Source organism: Triturus cristatus, chromosome 5_1 (assembly GCF_964204655.1).
Source record: "Triturus cristatus chromosome 5_1, aTriCri1.1, whole genome shotgun sequence".
NCBI lineage: Eukaryota > Metazoa > Chordata > Amphibia > Caudata > Salamandridae > Triturus > Triturus cristatus.
In genome coordinates, this window is record NC_140587.1 from 938,325,846 (window position 1) to 938,347,289 (window position 21,444).

General features: G+C 46.5%; 1 protein-coding gene across 9 annotated transcripts in view; it reads left to right on the top strand.

The window, feature by feature from the left end:
• RIPOR2 (RHO family interacting cell polarization regulator 2) overlaps positions 1–21,444 on the top strand; it is a 497,105-nt gene that overhangs the window by 433,528 nt on the left and 42,133 nt on the right. For all 9 annotated transcript variants that reach the window (XM_085605987.1, XM_085605982.1, XM_085605983.1 and 6 more), the window contains 2 exons: positions 11,592–11,675; positions 16,081–16,171. In XM_085605987.1, the coding sequence (XP_085462113.1) occupies positions 11,592–11,675; positions 16,081–16,171 (175 nt within the window). The remainder of the gene's footprint in view (positions 1–11,591; positions 11,676–16,080; positions 16,172–21,444) is intronic.

Here is a 21,444-nt window from a genome sequence, read left to right on the forward strand (position 1 = left end):
CTTCAGCCGCGATCCCACTATGCATCGATTCTTGCAGCCACACAGCAGGGCCTGCGTCTGAGTCGGTGCAGTGATCTCGAACTTCGGTGCACTGGACTCCACGTGCGGTGGATTTTTCAGCTGCTGTCAGGCGCTGGGTTGATTCCTCGGCCGCACGGTGGTGGTGCGTGGACATTCTTCCCACACGGCGATGCTGCATCGGAAAAACAGGCGCTGGAAGGGCGATGCATCAATTTTCAGATTTCTTTAATTCTTTGCAGCAGTAACAACCTCCAAGGCCCCGAATTTGAGCTGGCAGTGCAAGGCAGGTCAGAACTCCCAGCAGTGGAGGTCAAGGATGATGCAGGTGACGTCTTTGTGTCCCTGAGACTTCAGAAAAGGAGGCAAGCTCTGCATCAAGCCTTTGGAGATCTTCTTTAAGCAGGATACCTCAGCAGGGCAACATTTTCAGTCCTTTCCTCTGCCCACAGACAGAAGCAGCAACTGCAAGCCAAACCTACAAAGCAACACACAGCAATGGGGCAGTACTCCTCCTGGAAGCTCTTCAGCTCTTCTTCTTGGCTGGGTCCTCTTAATTCCAGAAGTGAACCCCATTTTCTCTTTGTAGTCTTTGTTTCCAGGGACTCTGATCTCACTAAAAACCAGTTCTGTTCTCCCTGGTCTAGCTTCACTACAGGATTTGGAGATAGCATTGTGCAGAGCAGACACAGCCCCATTCAGGTGCCAGTGCAAACTCCTCCCACCACTCTAAATGCAGAAAGTTCTATTCAACCTGGCTATGAGTTACCCAGGAAATGCAGGACACACCTCAACCCTCCTTGTGACTGCCTAGAGTGAATGCACATCCCCAGCTCCTGTCACTCCAAAACCAGATGGTGAATACACAAACAGGCAGAGGTACACAGAATGGTTAACCAAGAAAATGCCCACTTTCTAAAAGTGGCATTTTCAAACACACAGTTTAAAAGCCACCTTTACTAAAAGGTGTGTCATTAAATTCTGAGTTCAGAGAGTCTAAACTCCAAATCACTAGCTCTTCCCAAATAAACGTTATGCATATAGAATATTACAAGGCCGCTTCAATGTTAGCCTATGGGGGAGCCAGTTCTTGCAATAGTGAAAAATGAAATTCACAGTATGTCATTATCGGGACATTTAACACACACCAGTAAATGTCCTACCGTTAACATACACTGCACTCTACCCGCGGGGGTATCTTGGGCCTACCGTAGGGGTGACTTAAATGTAGGAAAAAGGAAGGTCAGGGCCTGGCAAGTGGGTGTACTTGCCGGTTTGACATGGCAGTTAAAATGCGTGTGCAGACACTGCAGTGGCAGGTCTGAAACACATTTGAAAGCCTACTTGTGTGGGTGGCAGAACCAGTGCTGCAGGCCCACTAGTAGCAAACACAAGATGATGGGAGGAGTGCTGAAACATTTCAATCACTCACCCCCAGTCACAGATCTGGGTTTAATCCATCATTCTTTTGCTCACAATGCCACCCCAGTTTGGACCCAGCCATATGCAAATCAGTCTTGGCCCTGCTCCTCATGGAAACAGTCCAGCACTAGTAGCATTTGATTACAGGCCCTGGGCGCGCACACAGTGCACTTTACTAGGGACTTACCAATAAATCAATTAGGCTAATCATGGATAACCAATCATAATCACAATTTACACAGAGAGGATAATGCACTATTTTCTTCTGCAACTCACATACAATACCACTCAATGTCAGTGTTTTATCAGGGAAATTGTTAAAAAATAGATACCCCAGCAAAACTGTGGTGAAGACAATCATCTGGAATTGGGTGATAATGTTTGACAAGTGAAAACATAGCACCAACATGTAAAGTCAAGAAATAAAAGAAGGGAAGGAAAGAATCATTCACCTCCAAAAGAGGCATGTATATATTTAGATAAAGGTATGGTTAAAGTAGGTACTGCTGTAGATCAGATGCTTTGCACACTCCTTCCATCTGTAGTTGGGCGTGGAAGTTACTAGTTATTTATTTTCAAAGTAAAGGTTTTCTTCAGATGGATATGTCTCACTGCAGATTCCTCTCCTTAGAATATTCCTAGTCACCAGACTGGACACAGAGAATTCTTCAGCAATGCTCCAGCTTGCCAACAAGTGGCACTGTGTGGCTTTGTAGTGACTCCACAGCACACCGAAAATTATAGAGCAGAGCAGAAAATAAGTGCCAGATCTACACACTGACATCAGTTCCTTTCTTTTCATGCTCTTCAATGAGGATATAGAACTCTGCTCCTTACTTTTCCAGTTTTCTGATGGCTTTAAAATTGCAACATGGTGTGCTAGCGAATGATGTCCCCACCAAAAACTTCAAGATTCAAACAAGGCAAGGCTCTAATAAGCAGATTTCCGGTTAAGAGGATGTATGACGTTACAACGCATACATTTATATCGCGGTACATCACATCGCGGTTCTGACAACGCAAGTCGTTACAACGACTTGCGTTGGAGGGCGCTGCACTTAGGAGTAGTATAATTTACTATTCCTACTCCAGTCTACGTACAGTAGGGAAGGTGTTGGATAGTAAATTATACTATTCCTTGTCCTAGAGCGCCATCTAGCGCAAGTCGTTGTAACGACTTGCGTTGTAAAAACCGCGATGTAATGGCATCGCGATGTAATCCCCGCGTTGTAAACGATGTTTCCCGGTCAAGAACTCCACAAGGTGTGTTTGTGGTGTTTGGGCTCTAGACAGGTCTCTTAGCCTTTCAGGTACCAGGAGGTGAAACTCTGTCAACGAGTGCAAGAAAGGGTTTTGGTGAATGCATAGGTTCCACTCCCACTCCAGGTTGCAGTCCCACTCTCTATGCTACTCCTGTGATAAATAGACATAAGAATGACAAGTGGGATTTGACCTCCATCCGGCCATTTGAAAGCTAGCGAGAATGTGTCAAGATGCAGATGGAAGCATTCCAATCTCCCTTACATCTGAAGCAAAACAGCAGTTGGTCCTGGTGAATTTCTCAGGTTGTTTTCAACCCCACTGCAGGCCATGCTCCAGATCTTTGGTGTGGTTCCAGCTTCCTCAGGTGCATCTTCATGCCTTATGAGCCGCAGAGGTCTCAGGCAGACTTCCATTGGTGGATCTTCCCTGGCTGCTCCTGCAGTGCTTGTTACTGGGCCCACAAAGACTCTGGCACTGACTACTTCTTGTCTAGCACCAAGGTCTGTGCCAGTTCCCTCCTATCTACTCCGCTAGATGACCTGATCCCAAGGCCGATCTCAGACCCCGCTCTGACATCTGACCAATCCAGGTCTATGTCTCGATATGAACTCACAAAGGTGCAACCAGTGGTTATTCAACTGGATTCCAATCCAGTATCCCTTCCTTGAAGCTGGTACCAACAGAGGATTCATGCATTTTTTTGTTCTGGCACAGATCGATTGCAATAAGCACGCTATGCTACTCAAGACACTGATGATGATGAGGGGGGGGGCAGGTTCCTTCCCACTCATTATACTGAGGCTTCGTTATATGCAGACTTGCAAGATACCAGTGGGCTACACACATCTCCTGAAATGGAGCTGGACTTGCTACGAGGGTCACCAGTGGTAGAAAGTACATCATTTTGCTTTGGTGTTTTGGAATGTCGAAAAGGCCCTTAAACTACAGTTGACCATTGTAGAGGCACAAAGACTGATGCATTAACTGAAAGACTTCCATGAGGGCTTGGGTCCTGTGAGCCATTGTTGCGATTTAGTAAAGCGCTTACAGATGTCTTTATGTTTATGTGGTCTAAGCCCTGCTCATGCCCGCCAGTCAACCTTTGGCTAGGTGACGGAGACTGACTCTTGGTGATCCGGACATTTATTCTACGCTTCTGTCACAGTAGAGCCTGATTTTCCAAGCTTCAACAAGCAAGGTTAATCCAAATTTCTTTCCAACTGTAGGAAGCCGGCTTTTTATATGGTATACAAAAATGAAGTATACCGTCCAAAGAGTCCAGGTATTCCCTCTTACCAGTGGACAGACATTTGCTCTCGCAATCCCAAGGTGCTCTTCTAGGGCGTAGTGTGGTCGAAGCAGCCTTAGGCTTATCACAAAGGAGTGCTAGACATCTACACATACACACAATAGACAATAAATGATGCACACGACTCAATATGGAGATCCACACCAATTTTTAAAAATACTGTGGTTTAGCAAGGGAGGGGTGTAAACTGCATGAGTTTAGGGAGTGACAAATGCAAAAACAACAGTTGATGGACAGAATGCAGAACAATCTCATCCATTGACCCCAGTACAGAGATCTGGGCCTAAATCCATCATTTTTTTGTTAACCATGCCATTCCAGTTTGGACCCAGCCATATGCAAATCAGTCTTGACCCTGTACCTCATGGGAACAGTCCAGCCCGAACTGCCAAGCCAGGTCCTCCCTGCACTGGAAACAGGCATCCTAGGACCGGTTTCGGGGTCTCGCCCCTCTTCAGCCAGGATAGCTTGATTCCAGTGGCATGGAGAGCATGGGACCCACGTCTGGGCATACCCGTCCCACTCGGGTGACAAATGCAAAAACAACAGTTGATGGACTGAATGCAGAACAATGTCATACATTCACCCCAGTACAGAGATCTGGGCCTAAATCTATCGTTGTTTTGCTCACCATGCCATTAGAGTTTGCACCCAGCCATATGCAAATCAGTCTTGACCCTGTGCCTCATGGGAACAGTCCAGCCCGAACTGCCAAGCCAGGTCCTCCCTGCACTGGAAACCAGCATTTAACCCAGATCTCTTGACTGGGGGTGAATGTTTTGATTTGCTCAGCATTCCGTCCATCAATTGTGTGTCTTCTGCTTTCTCGCCCTAAGTGCGCCAGGTATGCCCAGATGTGGGTCCTGGGCTCACTGTGCCACTGGAATCAAGCTATCCTGGCTGAAGAGAGGTGAAACCCAGAAACCGGTCCTAGGATAATTGTTTCAGGTCCAGGGAGGACCTGCCTTAGCAGTTCAGGCTAGACTGTTCCCATGAGGCACAGGGTCAAGACTGATTTGCTGATTTTCTGATGAGCAGGCTTGGTTTATGGCTCCCGGAAATCCAAGGCCCTCACCCTTGGGGATCAGCAACTCGTCCCTGGTGGCAGGCTGCTGGAAACCAGTCAGTCAACCCACCAGTAACTGGTAGTATTTCAGGGGTGTATGACAAAACTTTATTGACATTTTGAATCATGAGGACAAGTTTTACCAACAGAAGACATGTCAGGAAGACACATGTTCCCCCACTCCTCCATAACAACAAATATGAGCCATGTATAGACACGCCAACCATTTGAGTGGGCTCTTCCCCTACAGTGCTATACAATGATGTCTATGACATGTAAACACCATTACCTCCCCCCACCCTCCCCATTCTGTCATGTTTCCCCACTCTCATAATAATGTGTGACGTGTGGGGATTCCAGGTGTCTCAGGATATCGCCACCAACCCCTCGTCCATGGGTGTCCGCCTGCCAACTGTCCAGAAACAGCCTTGCCACCCACCTTATCAGTCCTCCAGTTAACTGTGGGCCCACAAATCCCTCCGGTCTGCTAGCATAGACGCCCATGCCCGAATATCATCCTAGAGTTTTTCGTCCTTCTGTGCTTGTTTCATGCAGATCGTCTCCGAGGTCGCCTACTCACATAAGTTCTGCAGCTACACCTCAATCTCTGGGGGTGCAGGACTTAGCCAAGCTATTACAATACGTCTTTTCGCTAACAGTAACTCCAAAAAAGGCAAGCCATCTACTCAATTTCGTATTTTTGGGGGTAGGCAATAGTCCCAACAATACTGATCGAATCTCCCTGGGGATTGTCCATCCTGTAGCCTTTTGCATTCGTGCAAGTATAGCAGCCCAATATTGAATTAGGACTGGGCATGTCCATACCATATGTAGGTAGGACACCTCTGCCTCGCCGCACCGGTGTCACGCACCCAAGCGGTCCGGGTAGATTTTGCATAATGTCTGCAGAGTGAGATAGACCTGATGTACAATATTGTATTGCACTAGCTTAAATCGCGCATTAGAACTCACCTCCCAGACCCCCTCGTGGATTCTCGACCAGTCTTGTTCGAGAAAGGCTCCCCCGCCACCTCATCCCACTGCACCTGCACCGGAAGTGTCACCCAGAGAGGTCATCTTGGGGACCATATAGAGATGAGATATCAAATACTGCCCCTGTTTAATATAAAGCATCACTCTTAGTACATTAGTACTGGGGAGGTTCCTCGTGGAAGGACTGCCATATCTCTCAGGCAACCCTAGATATCTGTACTGTAACAGTCGCCCCGTTCCCAAATTGAAGGCAGTCTCTGCAGCCTCCCACGTTATAAATTTTCCATTTTCATACAGGTCTCCCATTGTGAGGCAACCGCCCTCTTTCCACCTCAGCACCTACATGGATTCCGCTATGCGCTCCAGAAAGGGCACCTCCAGTCCTCCAATTCCTCATGTTCGTTGAAGCATTGCTAATCGTATCTGCTTATGATTGGATCCCCATAGGAGCTCCACCAGTAGGCCATCTAGCATTTGCAAGTACTGCCTGGGGACTTTATACAGTGAGTGCTGTAGTGCATAAAGGCATCATTTTTGTGATTGCTATTCGCCCCATAAGGGACAGAGTTAAATTCCTCCAAAATGGTATGGAGCTACGTATACCTTCCACCACTTATCCTATGTTGCACTCTAAGTAGGAGGGAGGCATGTGCGCCAAGTGAATCCCTAAGTATTTAGTGTCTTCAGTGACCCAGGGCTGCCCACCACCGGCAAGTCATCCCTCGGCCCCATCGCCAACCTCCCCAATGGAATCAGTTTGGATTTTCCCATATTTATATGGAGACCAGATACTGCCCCAAATCTCTTCATCTTTGTGAGGAGAACCTGCACCAATTGTGCCGGTTGACGGATATGTACCAGTGTGCTATTGACATGTAAGGAAACCACATGGTTAGTGTACCCAAGGGTTATCCACCCATCCGTCCTCTCAATGCCACTGCCAGAGGCTCCATGGGCGCCGCAAAAATAAGTGGCAATAAGGGGCAACTCTGTAGGGTACCCCGGTCTAATGCAAACTCTTCCAACACCATCCCTCTAGCCTGAATCAGAGTGATGGGGTTCTTGTACAGCATTTGGACCCATTTGAGAAACACCGTCCCCACACCAAGCTGCCGCAGGACTAACCAGATATATGACCACTCCACCGCGTCAAAGGCTTGCCCAGTATCGAACATTACCAAAGCACAATCCTCGACCATAAGGCATGGGGCATGCCAAACTTGTGCCAGGTGCCGCAAATCATGAGAAGTGTTATGCCTCAGTATGAACCCAGTCTGGTGTGGGTGGATCAGGTGGGACATATGCAGCAGAAGCCAGGCCTCCAATATCCCACTCAGAAGTTTTACATCAAAATTGAGGAGCAAAATCAGTCGGTAAAAACTAGGCAACAGGGGGTTTCTATCAGGTTTTAGTATCCTGATCACCACTGCCTCTTGCATGGAGGCAGGCAAAAACTGCCCCTCCAATGCTTCATTATATACCTCCAGGAGGTGATTCTCCAGTAGCGGAGCACACCGTTGAGAAAACTCTGCCGGGAGATCATTGCTCCTGGGACCCTTAACTGCAGTGTGGGTTTAATAGTACGAGATGTTTGATACAAAACATCCTTTCTTTTCAGTGAAGCCATCATGTAGCTGGGGAACTCATTTTCACCAGTGTCCTGCACATGTACTTAAAATGGCTTCCCTGTTCACTTGTGCTGGCTGTAATGGAACTGCAGTTATGCCCTCACATGTAGTACAGTGCACCCTGCAATTAGGAGTGTGAGGCCTGCTGTATGGGGTTACTTACCTACTGCATGCAGTGGCTGTAGGCATGGCAAACATGTTTGCCATGTTGTGTTTTCCTTTTTTGTCTGCACCAAGACATGCAACCGGCAGTGGCAAGTTGCATGAGCTTGGTGAAGGGTCCCTTAGGGGGCACAATTCATGCTGCCGCCCTTACAGACCCTCTATAGTACCTCAGGCCCTAGGTACAGTTGGTACCATTTACTAGAGACTTGCAGAGGGCACTAAAGTTATTGCCCGTTGTGGGGAAACAATTGCATAGTTTTTGAGAAGGAGATCTGGAACTGGGGACCCAGTTAGCAGGAACCCAGTGCACTTCTGGTCAAAATCACATCATATACCAGTCAACAAGTGGGAGTGACCATGTCAAAAGGGCACTTTCCTACACCAACCATCTAAAAAAATTCTGAATTAGAGATCTGCACACTGTTACCTCTGATTGTTTGGTGCTCTGTGTCAGAGGGCTGTAAAGAATGAATCAAGAAACTGATGCTGGCAAGCAGGGATGATGCCTAGATGTGGCTCTGCCACTTCCAGAGCTGAGCAAAGTAAATGTGAAGCCGCACAACACCCCCCTAGAGGCGCACAGGAGCACTGCTTTACAAAAAAAAAACGGTCAGATCCAGTCTAGTGCAAGGGGAATATTACAAAAATTATGAATCTGCGTTTGGATAGAGTATCCACCAGAAAGAGCATTATCGAAAGTAAGTAACTTTTACCTAACTTTAACGAAAACCTACTTGCAATGTCTGACAACAACAGCAGATGCCAAAAGTGTGCAAAACATGAGAATCTACAGCACTACAAGCTGCAATCTGATTTTCACAGGTACGGAATATTTTCCATGTAGTAAAATTAGCAAAGAAGGAACTAGACGCCAATGACAATATATTTGTGACAGTGAAATTATGCTAAGGGACATTGTAGGAAAGTGCCCTTTTTGTATGGTCACCCCTCCCCCACACACTTTCAGCTTCAATTGTAATAAAACTGATACATGTGAATTGGCAACCCCAATCGGCAAGGATTTTAACCCCTTTATAAGTCCCTAGTATATTGTACCAGTGGTACCCAGTGCAAGGGTGTTGAAGGGGTCACCAGGGCCTGAAGCACTGTTGTGCTATCCAGAGTGACCCATATAAACTGATGACAGCAGTCCTGCCATTGCAGACTGTAGGAGCAGTGCAAACTACTCAAACTCAAATTTACCCTCAGCATGTGTGGCAAAGTCAATGCACTATTTTTAATATAAACCAGTCACCCCCAAGGAAGGCCTCCTGAGCCCAGGAGGCATGGTGCATTATATTAAAAGTGTGGACATGTAAGTGCAAGCTTATATGTCCCTATAGTGGCCTTTTCTATTAAAGGCTACTAAAATGATGAGCGGTTTGTAGGATAACATGGGTTGGCACCCAGGCAAACTCAAGGTTGCCAGCTCCATTATGGCACATGACTGGCATCAAATAACATGCCTCATCACCCCTGACACAATGCTCATGTCGAGGGTGATGTGGCATGCACCCAGGTGGCTACCATAGAGGTTGCCTACCTTGTTGCCCCAGCCTTTCCTTTTCTCTGGCTGGCAGCTGCTGCCGCCAAGAAAGGAATCTGACACCCTGCGATGAGATGTGAACTCTCCCAGGAGTCAGAAACAATGGCCTAGACGAGAAGGAGGTCACACCTCTTTCCCTGACAGGATGGCTTTTGGAGTGGCACATCAAGGTGAGCTTCGAAGCTTAAACCGCCTGTCATATGCAACCAGACTGCCCCCAGAGGATGAAACAGTCCTCCCCCTGTCCCCAGGCACATTTGCACTGGGCATGCTGGAAAATGATGTAGTCGAGAGGTGTTCATCCCCAGAAGGTTAGCTACACCTCTACGTGTGCTAGCTGGTCTGTACAGCTAAGGAAGGTTTTTGCCATTTTTTAAAGCGACAGAATAGAGGGTTCAGTGTAGAAAAGGTGACAACCTCCCCGGATGTAGTCACCTCGGGGGCGGATAAGCCGTTGAGGCTTGTAGCCCATTGGCCACTTGCACCCACACCCCTAACGCCCCTAAATGTAGGATTTAATGGCTACTCATGACACCAGAAACTCAGTTCTGATCTGAATTGCAACAAAAGACAAAGAAGAGGACCGTGTCTGCGACAGCAGGATCTGCAAAAAGCAAAGGTGTGATCATTTGCACCTGTGGCAACCTTCCTGGAACTGCATGACTTCGACTTGTCTCAGACCAAAGACCAGTTCCCCCAGGCAGGGACCCCTTTGAGAGCCAAAGGCAACTCCAGACTCCCATGTAATAGTGGCACCAGTCCCCTCCACAACACAGTTAAAAACAATGTGCCGGAACCAAAGAACCACAGACCATCGTGCACTCCAGAGGATCGCCCAAAAGTAGATGATCCAGTGCATTGTGGACAACGTAATCCTGACCTACAGCAAGTTTCAGGTGGCTACCATTTTCCCGCTGACCTCCGGTGCTTGAAACAACTTCTTGCTTACCTTCCCGCTGCCAAGGCTAGATGGTGGCCAGTCCAGCACCTATCACCTTTACCCAACACAACACCTTGAGTGAACACCGCTACACCTTCATCCGGCATTGGCAGTGGCCTCATTGTTGATTTTTTGCACCGGGTTGTTCAGCAGCACCGTGTAAATGGTAAAACCAGCTCCCCTGTGGCTTCTGCTTCAGCACCACAGAGAGCCAGGAGAACTCTGCACCCGGGCTTCTTGAGCCAGGTAAAATCGAACTGACTGTCATGACTAGGCCCTGGGACCCGCATCACCTTTACCACCCTTGGTATCCACGCTACCCGACCTGTAAGTCACTGATTGCCACTAGTACTTTTTACCAATAACGGCAATGCTAAACTTTTGCAGGATTGATTTACAGTGATTTATTATTGCTTCTAAAATCTATATCTACGGTCGCGCTTACATGATTTACTTCATTTTGGTGTCTAAATTTATATAAAAATCTGCTTTATGTTTATAAATTGGTGTCGTATTTCTTTTGAGTTGTGTCAATTGTTTATCCTCCATGTTGGTACTCTGAAATGCTTAACACGTTCCTCTAGTAAAGCCTAACTGCCCTTTGCCACACTACCAGGACTGAGCTAAGGATTTATTAGTGTGAATCCAAGTACCATCTTTGGGGTCTTGTGAGAGAATTGCATAATGAAGCCTAACCAGCATCACTAGATAGTACTCCATCTTCCTACAGACACCGATATCATACATTTTTTTTTCACAACAAAGGGTCTGTAGGAGGCACATTTTCTTGGTCCATACAGATGTGTGCCATAAGTTGTAGCTATTGCAAGACAATCGAGAGGTATATTGAGGCTTTCGCTCCTCTAGGACTTATAATGTCCCACAAAGTAATTACTAAGCATTGTGGAAATGGGCTGTGATTGTCAAATAGGGTGTTCAGAAATCTGCAAATCAACAAATCACACAGGAAATGTATGTATTAAACATTCCCATGGATGTTGAGGTAAGTACAGCTTTTTTTTATTTCAAAGTAGAAAAAAACGTAAAAGTGTTTCAGAAAAGTGTTTGGTCTAGCAGCGTTACGGCAAAATCTGCCAATACAAAATATACTTATTAAATATGAGGTTGAGACAATGGCGCAGTGACTGCGTAGGTGGGAGGTTCCTCTAGGTCACATTTGGCGCCGTTTTGTGAACTTTGCTGTAATCCTGTTCATCTCTTTCCTTGTGTCTGTTTCCCAGGCTCTGAGTTATTACTGCGAAGTGCTCACGCAGCCCAACCTCCACCTGCAGAAGGCTGCTTGCCTGGCACTGAAATGCCTTCAGGTACAATAATCGCTGATAACAGGGTGCCTTTTCTGAGCCATGTGTAGTCAGTCGTGTCAAACTGCTTTACTTTCCCATGAACTTTCGCAGAGAGAAAGACAAACAGGTTTTCAATAGAACTGCTTGTGGGGCAGCCGCACAAGAGTACACAAACAGCCGCCACCTAGGCATTCTGCTTGCAATGTTTGTCTTGTGGTGTGCTTGTTCGTGGAACGGTTTTATTATAATGTGTTGACTGTTAATCTGTGGCTCCCCAGTGATGCTTTCTATGCAAAGTGAAGGAACATACCAACACCATCTGAGATTCTGAGTATATGATAGTTTTGCATAACTAGGATGTTGAAAGGAATGCTTCAAGCATTAGCTGAGTTGCACAATAGATCTCAACATTGCATAATACTTGCAGTGGGACAAGAAAATTGAGCAAATCCATTATGACCAGTTGTGATTGTTTTTTTTTAATTAATTTCGATAAGTGTTACATAAAATGTTGACCTAGAGAGAAAAAATGGACCAAATAGATTTTGCACTATTTTTGCTGCATATGTAGCAGCGGGTGGAGCACACTAATTTTGGACTTTTTACTTTTAAATGATAGGTGCCTGATATGACACAAAATAATTTGCATCAACAAAAATAATGGTCTCCATTCTCGCACATTGTGAAACTGTATGTAACCTATTTGCTCCATTCCCTTTTGCACACAAAAACAAAACAAATTCTGGCGAAATGGTTCTGCATCATGTTTACTTAGCGTAAAACGTTATGAACAATGGGCTGTGGCCTTTGAATGCTTGAATATTGTGGGGACCACTCAACAGTGGAAATGCACACCTGTATCACATAGGTTAGAGAGCTCCTCTGAAACCGTGTTTATGTGATCCTCTGTTCATTCAATACAAAAAAATAAGCAATAGTTAATGGCTGGGGTAATCTGCCACCTGAAGCTAGCACCCTGGAGAACTGCAATGTGATCCATCCTTGCAGGTCCCGGCCATCATGCCATCCTTAATCAATACTACATATCTCATAGCCATATTCATATAGCGGGTGACTGTAATTTAGAACTTCCAGGAAGATCTAGGCCGCTTTCCGTTCTCTCCTCTGTCCCTTCTGTCCTTCCCTCCCAGATTCCGAAGACTTAGAGTTGTCAACCAAACTGCCCGAGCCCTCTTTGGAAGTGGATTGTAAAGTATTAGAAAAACCACCAACCTAACATGGGACTTGCAGAATAAATGATACATGCCAGCTAATGGGACGTACAATCTGCATATTTCTCTCGCACTCCCTCCTCCATCACAGCCATATGCTCTGCATCCCATGGAAAGGATAAGAACACCTATCTGGTTCTTCACACACAACACCAAGACACTTCCCATACAATCGCACAGGAAATATATCATGTTACCTACCAAGCACTCCCCCGTGGTGCAGCATGCGACTCATCTGATATTGCACCCTGCGCCACAGTGGGGTATGAGGCTCTTTATGAATACAAATATACAATACACAGTTGATCATTCTAGAAAACCTTTTCTGAATAAATGTCCAATGCACCTGGAAGGGAAGGAGCAGACTGCTGAGACTCAAGGCGACTCCAGCTTTCAGCCTTCCGCAGAAGAAAAAATGGATGCGAGTGCAGTTGGAAAGTTCTAAGGTTCTGTGACTTATTTTAGAAGTTTGGGAGGTTGGAAGGGCTGTTGGTTGGCTTTGTGCCTACACAATGACCCTAGGCAAATTAAAGGCAAGAGAACTAGAAGGTCAATTGAAAAGTTATGGTTCAGAATAAATGCAAGTACAGACTCTGCTAACTTCAGAATTGCTGAGATTGCTACTGACCTAGAACCCATGTCATAAGTGCCGTAGAATCCACGGACTGACATATCACGTGACCACTGCGATTACTTAAACCAGGTGGCAAGCAAAAAATGATTGCCCTGATCATCAGTCGTTGTTGAAGAGCCGGAATATCCCTCAAGAACCCCGCCGCCTGGGAGGGGTATTCTAATGTTTGGTGTATGTACTCTATCTCACCCATGAAATACGACTCTGCACTCTGTGTTTTAATTGGAACCTTCTTCCCCTGGGTGCTCCAGTGGTTGGTGGGTGCCCTTCTTCTTAGGGGTTATAGGATTTTGCATTGGGCTGAGGCCTGTAACTCCTGTGCAGGCACTTAATGGCAGATATGGCCCTTAGCTGTAGTCTATAGTGCCATATTAAGTCATCATATTCCGCTACCGAGGGCACGCTGGTCATTAAAGGCCTCTTCTTGGCGAGTTATAGGCCCGAGCTTCAGGCCAGTTCAGCCACTGATAGCCGGGTTCACAAACATTTTACATTTTGCTGAGATTTTTCTTCTTCTGGTTAAAAACTAAAAATGTACCCCTACATGTTTACACAAGCCACAATTCTAAGTGTAATCCCTTTGTGTGCAGAGAATGACACGCATCCCCCCTCCTCAGTCATTTAAAGGCTTTTAGCGTTTTTTTTAGGTAGCTACGGGCGTCTGTTGATCACAGGTATAAAATCCTGATCGAATATTAATACTTTAATTGGAGGGTTTCTTATTATTTTTCTTTCGAGCGCCCGATCAGTTAAAGCCGTTGGCGGACGGGCTGTCGGTGACACTTTTGTTCCTGTAACTGCAGAGGGCGATTACCTGAGCACAAAGATAAGCTTCTGGCCGCTCCGTGCCCAGAGGGGAAACGTGCAGTACCTGCGCGAGGCCTTGCCGCCAGAACGCTGGACATCATTCAGAGAGGGAAAAAATACCGTGGGAAACTTTCATTTCACCGCCCTGACCCTGCCCCGAGGAGAATGGACCGGATTCCTCGCATTGCCAGAAATTCATAAATAAGTCACCTGTCTTGAGCAAAAATGTTCTCACACTCGGAGTGTCTTGTTAGTGCGCAGTCTAGGAGGCCTGCCAAAAGCAGCCAGGCTCCCACCCTTCCAGGGCGGCATTGTTCTTTTGTTGAATCTTAGCACTTGCGATCGTTTGCCCTGATGTTCGAGGACAGGATCGATCCTGTTCATGATTTATTTGCGTTTGTTTAATATTTCTTTATTTTACCTTTGGCTCCCATTTGCATACTTTCTAATGTTGTTTTATACAGGGAGCGCCAGCGCTGCAGAGCAATTAAAACACTGCACTCACTATCTGAACGCAATTTATGTTTTTTAATACACTGGCACGTTTAGTGATGTCATTGCGCATGGGTGTGCTTGCCAGGCCCTGAACTGTAAAAAGACCATCTAAGCAAGTAATAGCGAACAGTCGGAGATCCTGTTTCTTCATTGCCCCTCTTCTCCACCTATGTTCCCACTCAATCCTCTTTTGTGTTATGTTTATTTTAATCGTCTTTTTAGCAGTTTTATATAGAGCTAACTTGGCACAAGGACATTAGAGCGTTTTACATGAAAACCAGGTGATATCTCACATTTTTGGGGTATGGGGCGATTAAGATTTTTGCTCAGTATCACAGGATGTCGAGCCGGGGCTAGGCCTCGAACTTGGTTCCCCAGTTCTTCTGCTTTTCTCACTCCCACTCCATCCCAACCCCAGGGGCGTAGCTTCCATTGGTGCAACAGGTGCAGTTGCACCGAATCCCAAAGGCCTGCGGGGCCAAATAAAGCCCGATTATTCTTGAATTTTATTACGCAAACAACCGCCGGGGGAGGGGGCACTCCCTTCCTTGTGCTTACTGCCCATGACTCACTGACTACGCTACTGCCTAACCTACTTGTTCGTTTTAATTTCTCCATATTATCTTCTGTGTCCTCGACCTCCTCTTCTCTTACTGGTCTAGTCCACAGATTTTAAGGTTCCAGACCTGCCTCTATTCCTTTAATCCCAGATTAAAATGTCTTCCTATATGCTCCATCCTCTGCCACACCACCTGCCCTTCTACAGTGGAGAGCCTCTACTCTCCTACAAATTTCCTATGCTGTTTCCTCTCCCTCTTTTTTATTTATTTGATTGCCTGGATTCCTTGACTGCATCTACCGAGGCCTCCATAGCAAGCGTGCCCCTTCTCCACTTCACTCATCTGACATGTCTCCAGTGGATGCTCTCCCACAAGACCCCAGTCCGAGGAAGGATAACAGCGGTGGAGGGACCGATGAGACAATGAAAGCTAAACTGCAGTTATAGTTTCTTATTTATGTATTGAGTTACTGAATTATAGCACAGCCAACATTTAGTATAATCTGTACCATTAAAAACAAAACTGTAACTGATCTTTGAAAGTGCCCTAGGGTGAGTGCTAGCCAGACAGGATCTAATTTAAGAAGGAACCTCATGTTGCTGTGCTTTGTGCATGTGGCACGAATCGAATAGTTGTGGCTTGCTATTTCACCTTGTTATTAACAGCGACAGTGTTCCCTTTCCGTTTGTGCTTTCCAGGCTACCGAAAGTATTAAAACGCTGGTGGCGCTGTGCCAGTCGGAAAATGAAGAGATCCGAAAGGTAGCATCTGAAACCCTGTTATCTTTAGGTGAGTTATATCCTCATTCTTAATCATCTGAATCATAAATTGAAGTTTTCTCATAATTTAATATGGTCATACTCCCACATCATGAATGTTTTTATGGCCTGCTAGTTAACCTGCTCACCAAAATGTCGTCCCTTTTTTAGCGTAAGAGACGTGAAGGCAAGCAGCTTATAGGGGGGCAACCCCTTTACGTCCCCTGTAAGCCAAATATAGGTACTGTATGTACTCTGCAAGGTCCCTTTAGCCATGGCATCATTGTAGTGCAGTGTTATGGTTTCTTCATGTTTCCTTGCTGCTTTTGTTGTTGTAGCCATATGCCATTACTGTCAAGTAATGTGAATTGTAATGGAGAACCATCCAGTTTTTAAACCAATAGCCTTAGGAGTCCGCAGTTGGCCATGCTACAGAAAAACTTCAATTTTACTAGCGTTCACACAAATTGTAATTTTGCAAGGAAAGGACGAACATCAAAAATCTTTGCAATAAATATTTTCATGTCTGAACATTTGGATTTTTCAAATCCATTCCAGGTAGTAACAGTCTGATCCAAATGGCTTAATTCAATTTCTACAACGAATATATATGTAATGTTGAATTTCCATGCTGGAGAATCTCGCAGTGAGTACATTTCCAAGTCAGTGTAATTCGAAGTTATGCTATGGGATACCATCCAAATGATCATATCTGTATCTAGGGCGGCTTATAGGCAACACGGTGTGTGAGATACAAAAATATTGTTCATAGATATGCATCCTCTCTCATGTTTTGTTTTGAATGTGCTTCTGAGAAACCCTGTGTTGTCACATATCCAAAGCCACAGAAGAAAACTGTATTGTGACTTCGTCCACATTTGGATGTTAAACTTGGTTATGCAATGGTAAACTTTAAGGTTCAGTGAAAATGGCAAAGTAATTTAGGGCAGACAAAATGGCGGAAATTATGAAGACTTAAAAGAGAAACATTAGTTAAGTTGATAACTCTGGTGAGAATGTCATTTCAACAAAATAAATAAAGAACTTATGCTTGAAATAATGTCACACATTTATATGGATTTATAGTCTTTACCCCACAGTCTTTCCAAAGCAAGACATTACGCACTTGGTGCAGGTTTACATGCGGATTCATGGAAAGGCACGTGATTTCTAGTCGGACGTTAATTCCCTCTGTATGGTGTTGTCCATGAATAGAGTCCCCTGTGCAAATGTACTTTTGTTTTTCCGCCACTTGGAAAATATTTTTCCCGGTAGGAAAAAAATTCTTCCCCAGCATCCCCACCTAGTTTGGGGATGATCCATTTCCCTTTTACCCTGAAATGGGATGTTCGAGGCATATGAGCTGCAGATCACACACTGAGGATAAGATCGCCATCTGGTGTTGGGCTCGGATGATTGCAGGTTGTTGTTGTCTTCGGAAGAAGCCTTTGGTCACGAGGTTGGTGACTCCTCCCCTGGACAACAGTGCGCATGGGCATCCACTCCATCGTCAGATTGTTTTTTTCCGCCATTGGGTTCGGATGAACTTTTTTCCGCTGCAGCAGAAAACTTCTAACAATCCAATTTAACTCTTTAATCTTCATTCCATCGACGTCGAAATCAACTCGGACCGGTTCCGGAAGCGGCTGATGGACAGGACACCCTTCAAAAAATGCCCCCAGTGAGGAGCGAAGTTCCCCCACAGTGACCACCACGAGGTTTGTAACCTCTGCCTGTCGCCGGAACACAACGAGTCCACCTGTCCAGCTTGTGCCGCTTTCCGTTCGAAGAAGACCCTCCGGGACCGAAGAGCTCGACGCCATATTATGGCCAAACCAGCTCCAGAACCGGAGGACATCTTTGCTCAAGATGTTCCCGAAGACCACACCGAAGATCTCGAGATCGTGTCCGAAGCCGACGATTCCGATGACCTCATCACTCCAGGGCAGCGTGTGAGTACCACCCCCCCTGCCCCATCCAAAAAAGCATTGGTCAAGACTCCGCCAGCTGGGCCCAGTCGCGACCGGAAATCCTCTTCAGAAGCCCCGCCCTCGGGCCCGGCTCCGAAGACATCTCAGCCTGTAGGTGGCTCGGGCTCGAGCAAACCTCATCTGATTGTGCCTTTAACACCCTCGGCACCGAAAAAACCACTGTCGGCACCGAAACAGGCTCCAAGACCGAAATCTCCTTCGGCACCGAAACGTTCCTCGGCACCGAAGTCTCCACCGGCACCGAAACGTTCTTCGACATCGATGCCTAAAAGTCCCTCGGCACCGAAACATACATCGGCACCGAAACATACATCGGCACCGAAAACTCAGTCGGCTCCGAAAAATCCATCGGACCCGAAACATCCTTCGGCACCGAAAACATCATCGGCACCGAAAATTGCGTCCACACTGAAAAACGCTCATAAAGAGCCGAAGCGGACGTCGCAGCCACCACCTTCGGAGCCAGATGAACTTTTTCGACCAGATCCTACTCAAAAGCGGATCTACATCAATCCTAACACTGGACATGTGACTGCCATCCCATATAAAAAGCGGAAGCTGGACACTACACCTCCCCCAGCTCCCATACGGAAAAAGGACTGTGCCACTTCACCACTTCGTCCTTCCTCTCCTGTGTTACCTTCTAACCCGTCCCCCCCTCCTCCTCCTGCTTCTCCTTTACCTTTACCTTTACCGTCTCCCTATCATTCACCTCCTCCACAGGATGATAATGATGACTTAGGGGGAGGGGCGGACCCTGATTTATTTAATGATCCTGTTGATCCAACCGACCCGTTTACTTTTCCAGACACAGCACCGGTAGATGACTGGTCTTATCCAATACCTGACATGCCTGACCCCACTACCTACCCCTCCAAGCCCTCCCCTCCTGATGACCACCTAGGGTTTGGCCAACTAATAAACAGGGCAGCAACATTCCATGGTGTCACTATGCACACAGACCCACTTGAGGAGGATTTTCTCCTCGATACCTTTGAGCAGTCACAAAAAACTGTTCATATACTTCCCATGATTAAAGGGGTTATAAAGCATGCCACTGACGTCTTTAAAGACCCTGTTCGAGCGAGGGTTCTCAACCCCCGCATCGAAAAAAAGTACCGACCAGCCGCGCAGGACCCTGCATACATTAAAGCCCAGCTCCCTTTAGACTCCTTGGTCGTATCAAATGCCAGGAAGCGCGTTAACTCACAGACAACTGGAGAAACGCCCCCCCCAGACAAGGAGTCTAAGCTTTTAGAGGCCTCAGGCAAACAAGTCGCCGCCTGCGGCGAACCACTGGCGTATTGCCAATACCCAAGCCCTGTTAGCCCGGTATGACAGGGCATATTATGACCAACTTGAGGACCTTATCCAACATCTGCCGGAACCCTTTAAGTCCCAGGCCACTGACCTCATTCAAGAAGGCAAATTAATATCTAATGCCTCCATTAAATGCGCCTTAGATGCGGCAGACACTGCTTCTAGGGCGGTCAATACTAGCGTCTTACTCAGACGTCATGCCTGGCTCCGTATTTCCGGTTTTAAACCGGAGGTTCAAACCGCAATTCTAGCTCAACCTTTCAACCAAGAGCAGCTATTTGGCCCTGCAGTGGATACTGCCTTAGAAAAAATGAAGAAGGATAATGAAACTGCCAAGTCTATGGGAGCACTGCAGTCTCCTCAAAACCGGGGTTCCTTTCGTCGCTCCTTTTATAGAGGAGGCTCCAAAAACACATCAACTGAGACCACGTCCACCTTTAAAAATTCTGGACAAACATCCCCTAACAGAGGTTATTTCCGAGGAGGTTATCGGGGAAACAATAACAAAGGTCGAGGGCGGGGCAACAACAATAACACCCGCACCTCCCCAGCCACTAAACAGTGACTTGCCACCACTCCCCCCAGACCATTCCACTCCGGTCGGGGGGCGACTCCAACAATTCCTACCTGTCTGGACTTCCATCACCACAGACAGATGGGTAAGACAGATTATCCAGTCTGGCTACTGCCTCAAACTCATACAATCCCCCCCAAACATACCGCCCAAACAACGTCCAATGTCCTCACATCATCTCTCTCTCCTCAAACAAGAAGTTCAATCCCTGTTACAAAAACATGCGATAGAACCAGTCCCCCTTCAACATCAGGGAAAAGGGGTATATTCTCTATACTTCCTCATTCCCAAAAAGGACAAAACACTAAGGCCCATACTGGATCTCAGACTACTAAACCAGTATATACATTCGGATCATTTTCATATGACCACTCTCCAACAAGTCCTCCCACTTTTACAACAGGGAGACTTCCTTGCCACATTAGACATCAAGGACGCATACTTTCACATCCCTATGCATCCCGCTCACAGAAAATATCTACGATTTGTGGTAGATGGGCAACACTATCAATTTACAGTCCTCCCATTCGGAGTAACAACGGCACCCAGAGTGTTCACCAAGTGCCTAGCAGTCGTGGCAGCGCACCTCAGAAGACAGCAGATCCATGTCTTCCCCTATCTGGACGATTGGCTCATAAAAGCCAATACATACCAAAAATGCGTTCTCCACACTCATCGCACGATTCAAACTCTCCACGATTTGGGATTCACTATCAACTACCCCAAATCCCACCTACAACCTTCCCACTTACATCAGTATCTAGGAGCAACCATAGATACATCCAAAGCCATTGCTTATCCCAGCACTGCCAGGATAGCCAGTATACAAAATCTCATCTCTCAATTTCAAACTCATCCATCTCTTCCAGCAAGAGTGTTCATGCAGCTCCTAGGCATGATGGCGTCCTGCATCTCCATAGTCCCACACGCACGACTTCAGATGCGTCCTTTACAGGAATGTCTAGCACAACAGTGGAACCAAGCTCACGGACAACTTACCGATCTGGTGTTGGTGGACAGTCGCTCGCTTCGCTCACTGAAATGGTGCAACACCATCAACCTGTCCAAAGGACGACCGTTCTTAGAGCCTCTTCCACAAGTTGTGCTAACTACAGACGCATCTCTCACAGGGTGGGGAGCCCACCTCCTTCACCATACCACTCAGGGCAGATGGACCAGTCAACAGAAACTGCTCCACATCAACCACCTGGAACTCTTAGCAGTGTTCCTAGCACTAAAATCCTTTCAAGTTCACCTAAAGAACAAAACTGTCCTCATACGCACAGACAACATGACGACAATGTATTATATACAGAAACAGGGAGGGACACACTCTCTCCAACTGTCCCAACTGGCACAGCAAATCTGGAGATGGGCAATTCCCCAAAACATCTACCTGTTAGCAGAACATCTCCCAGG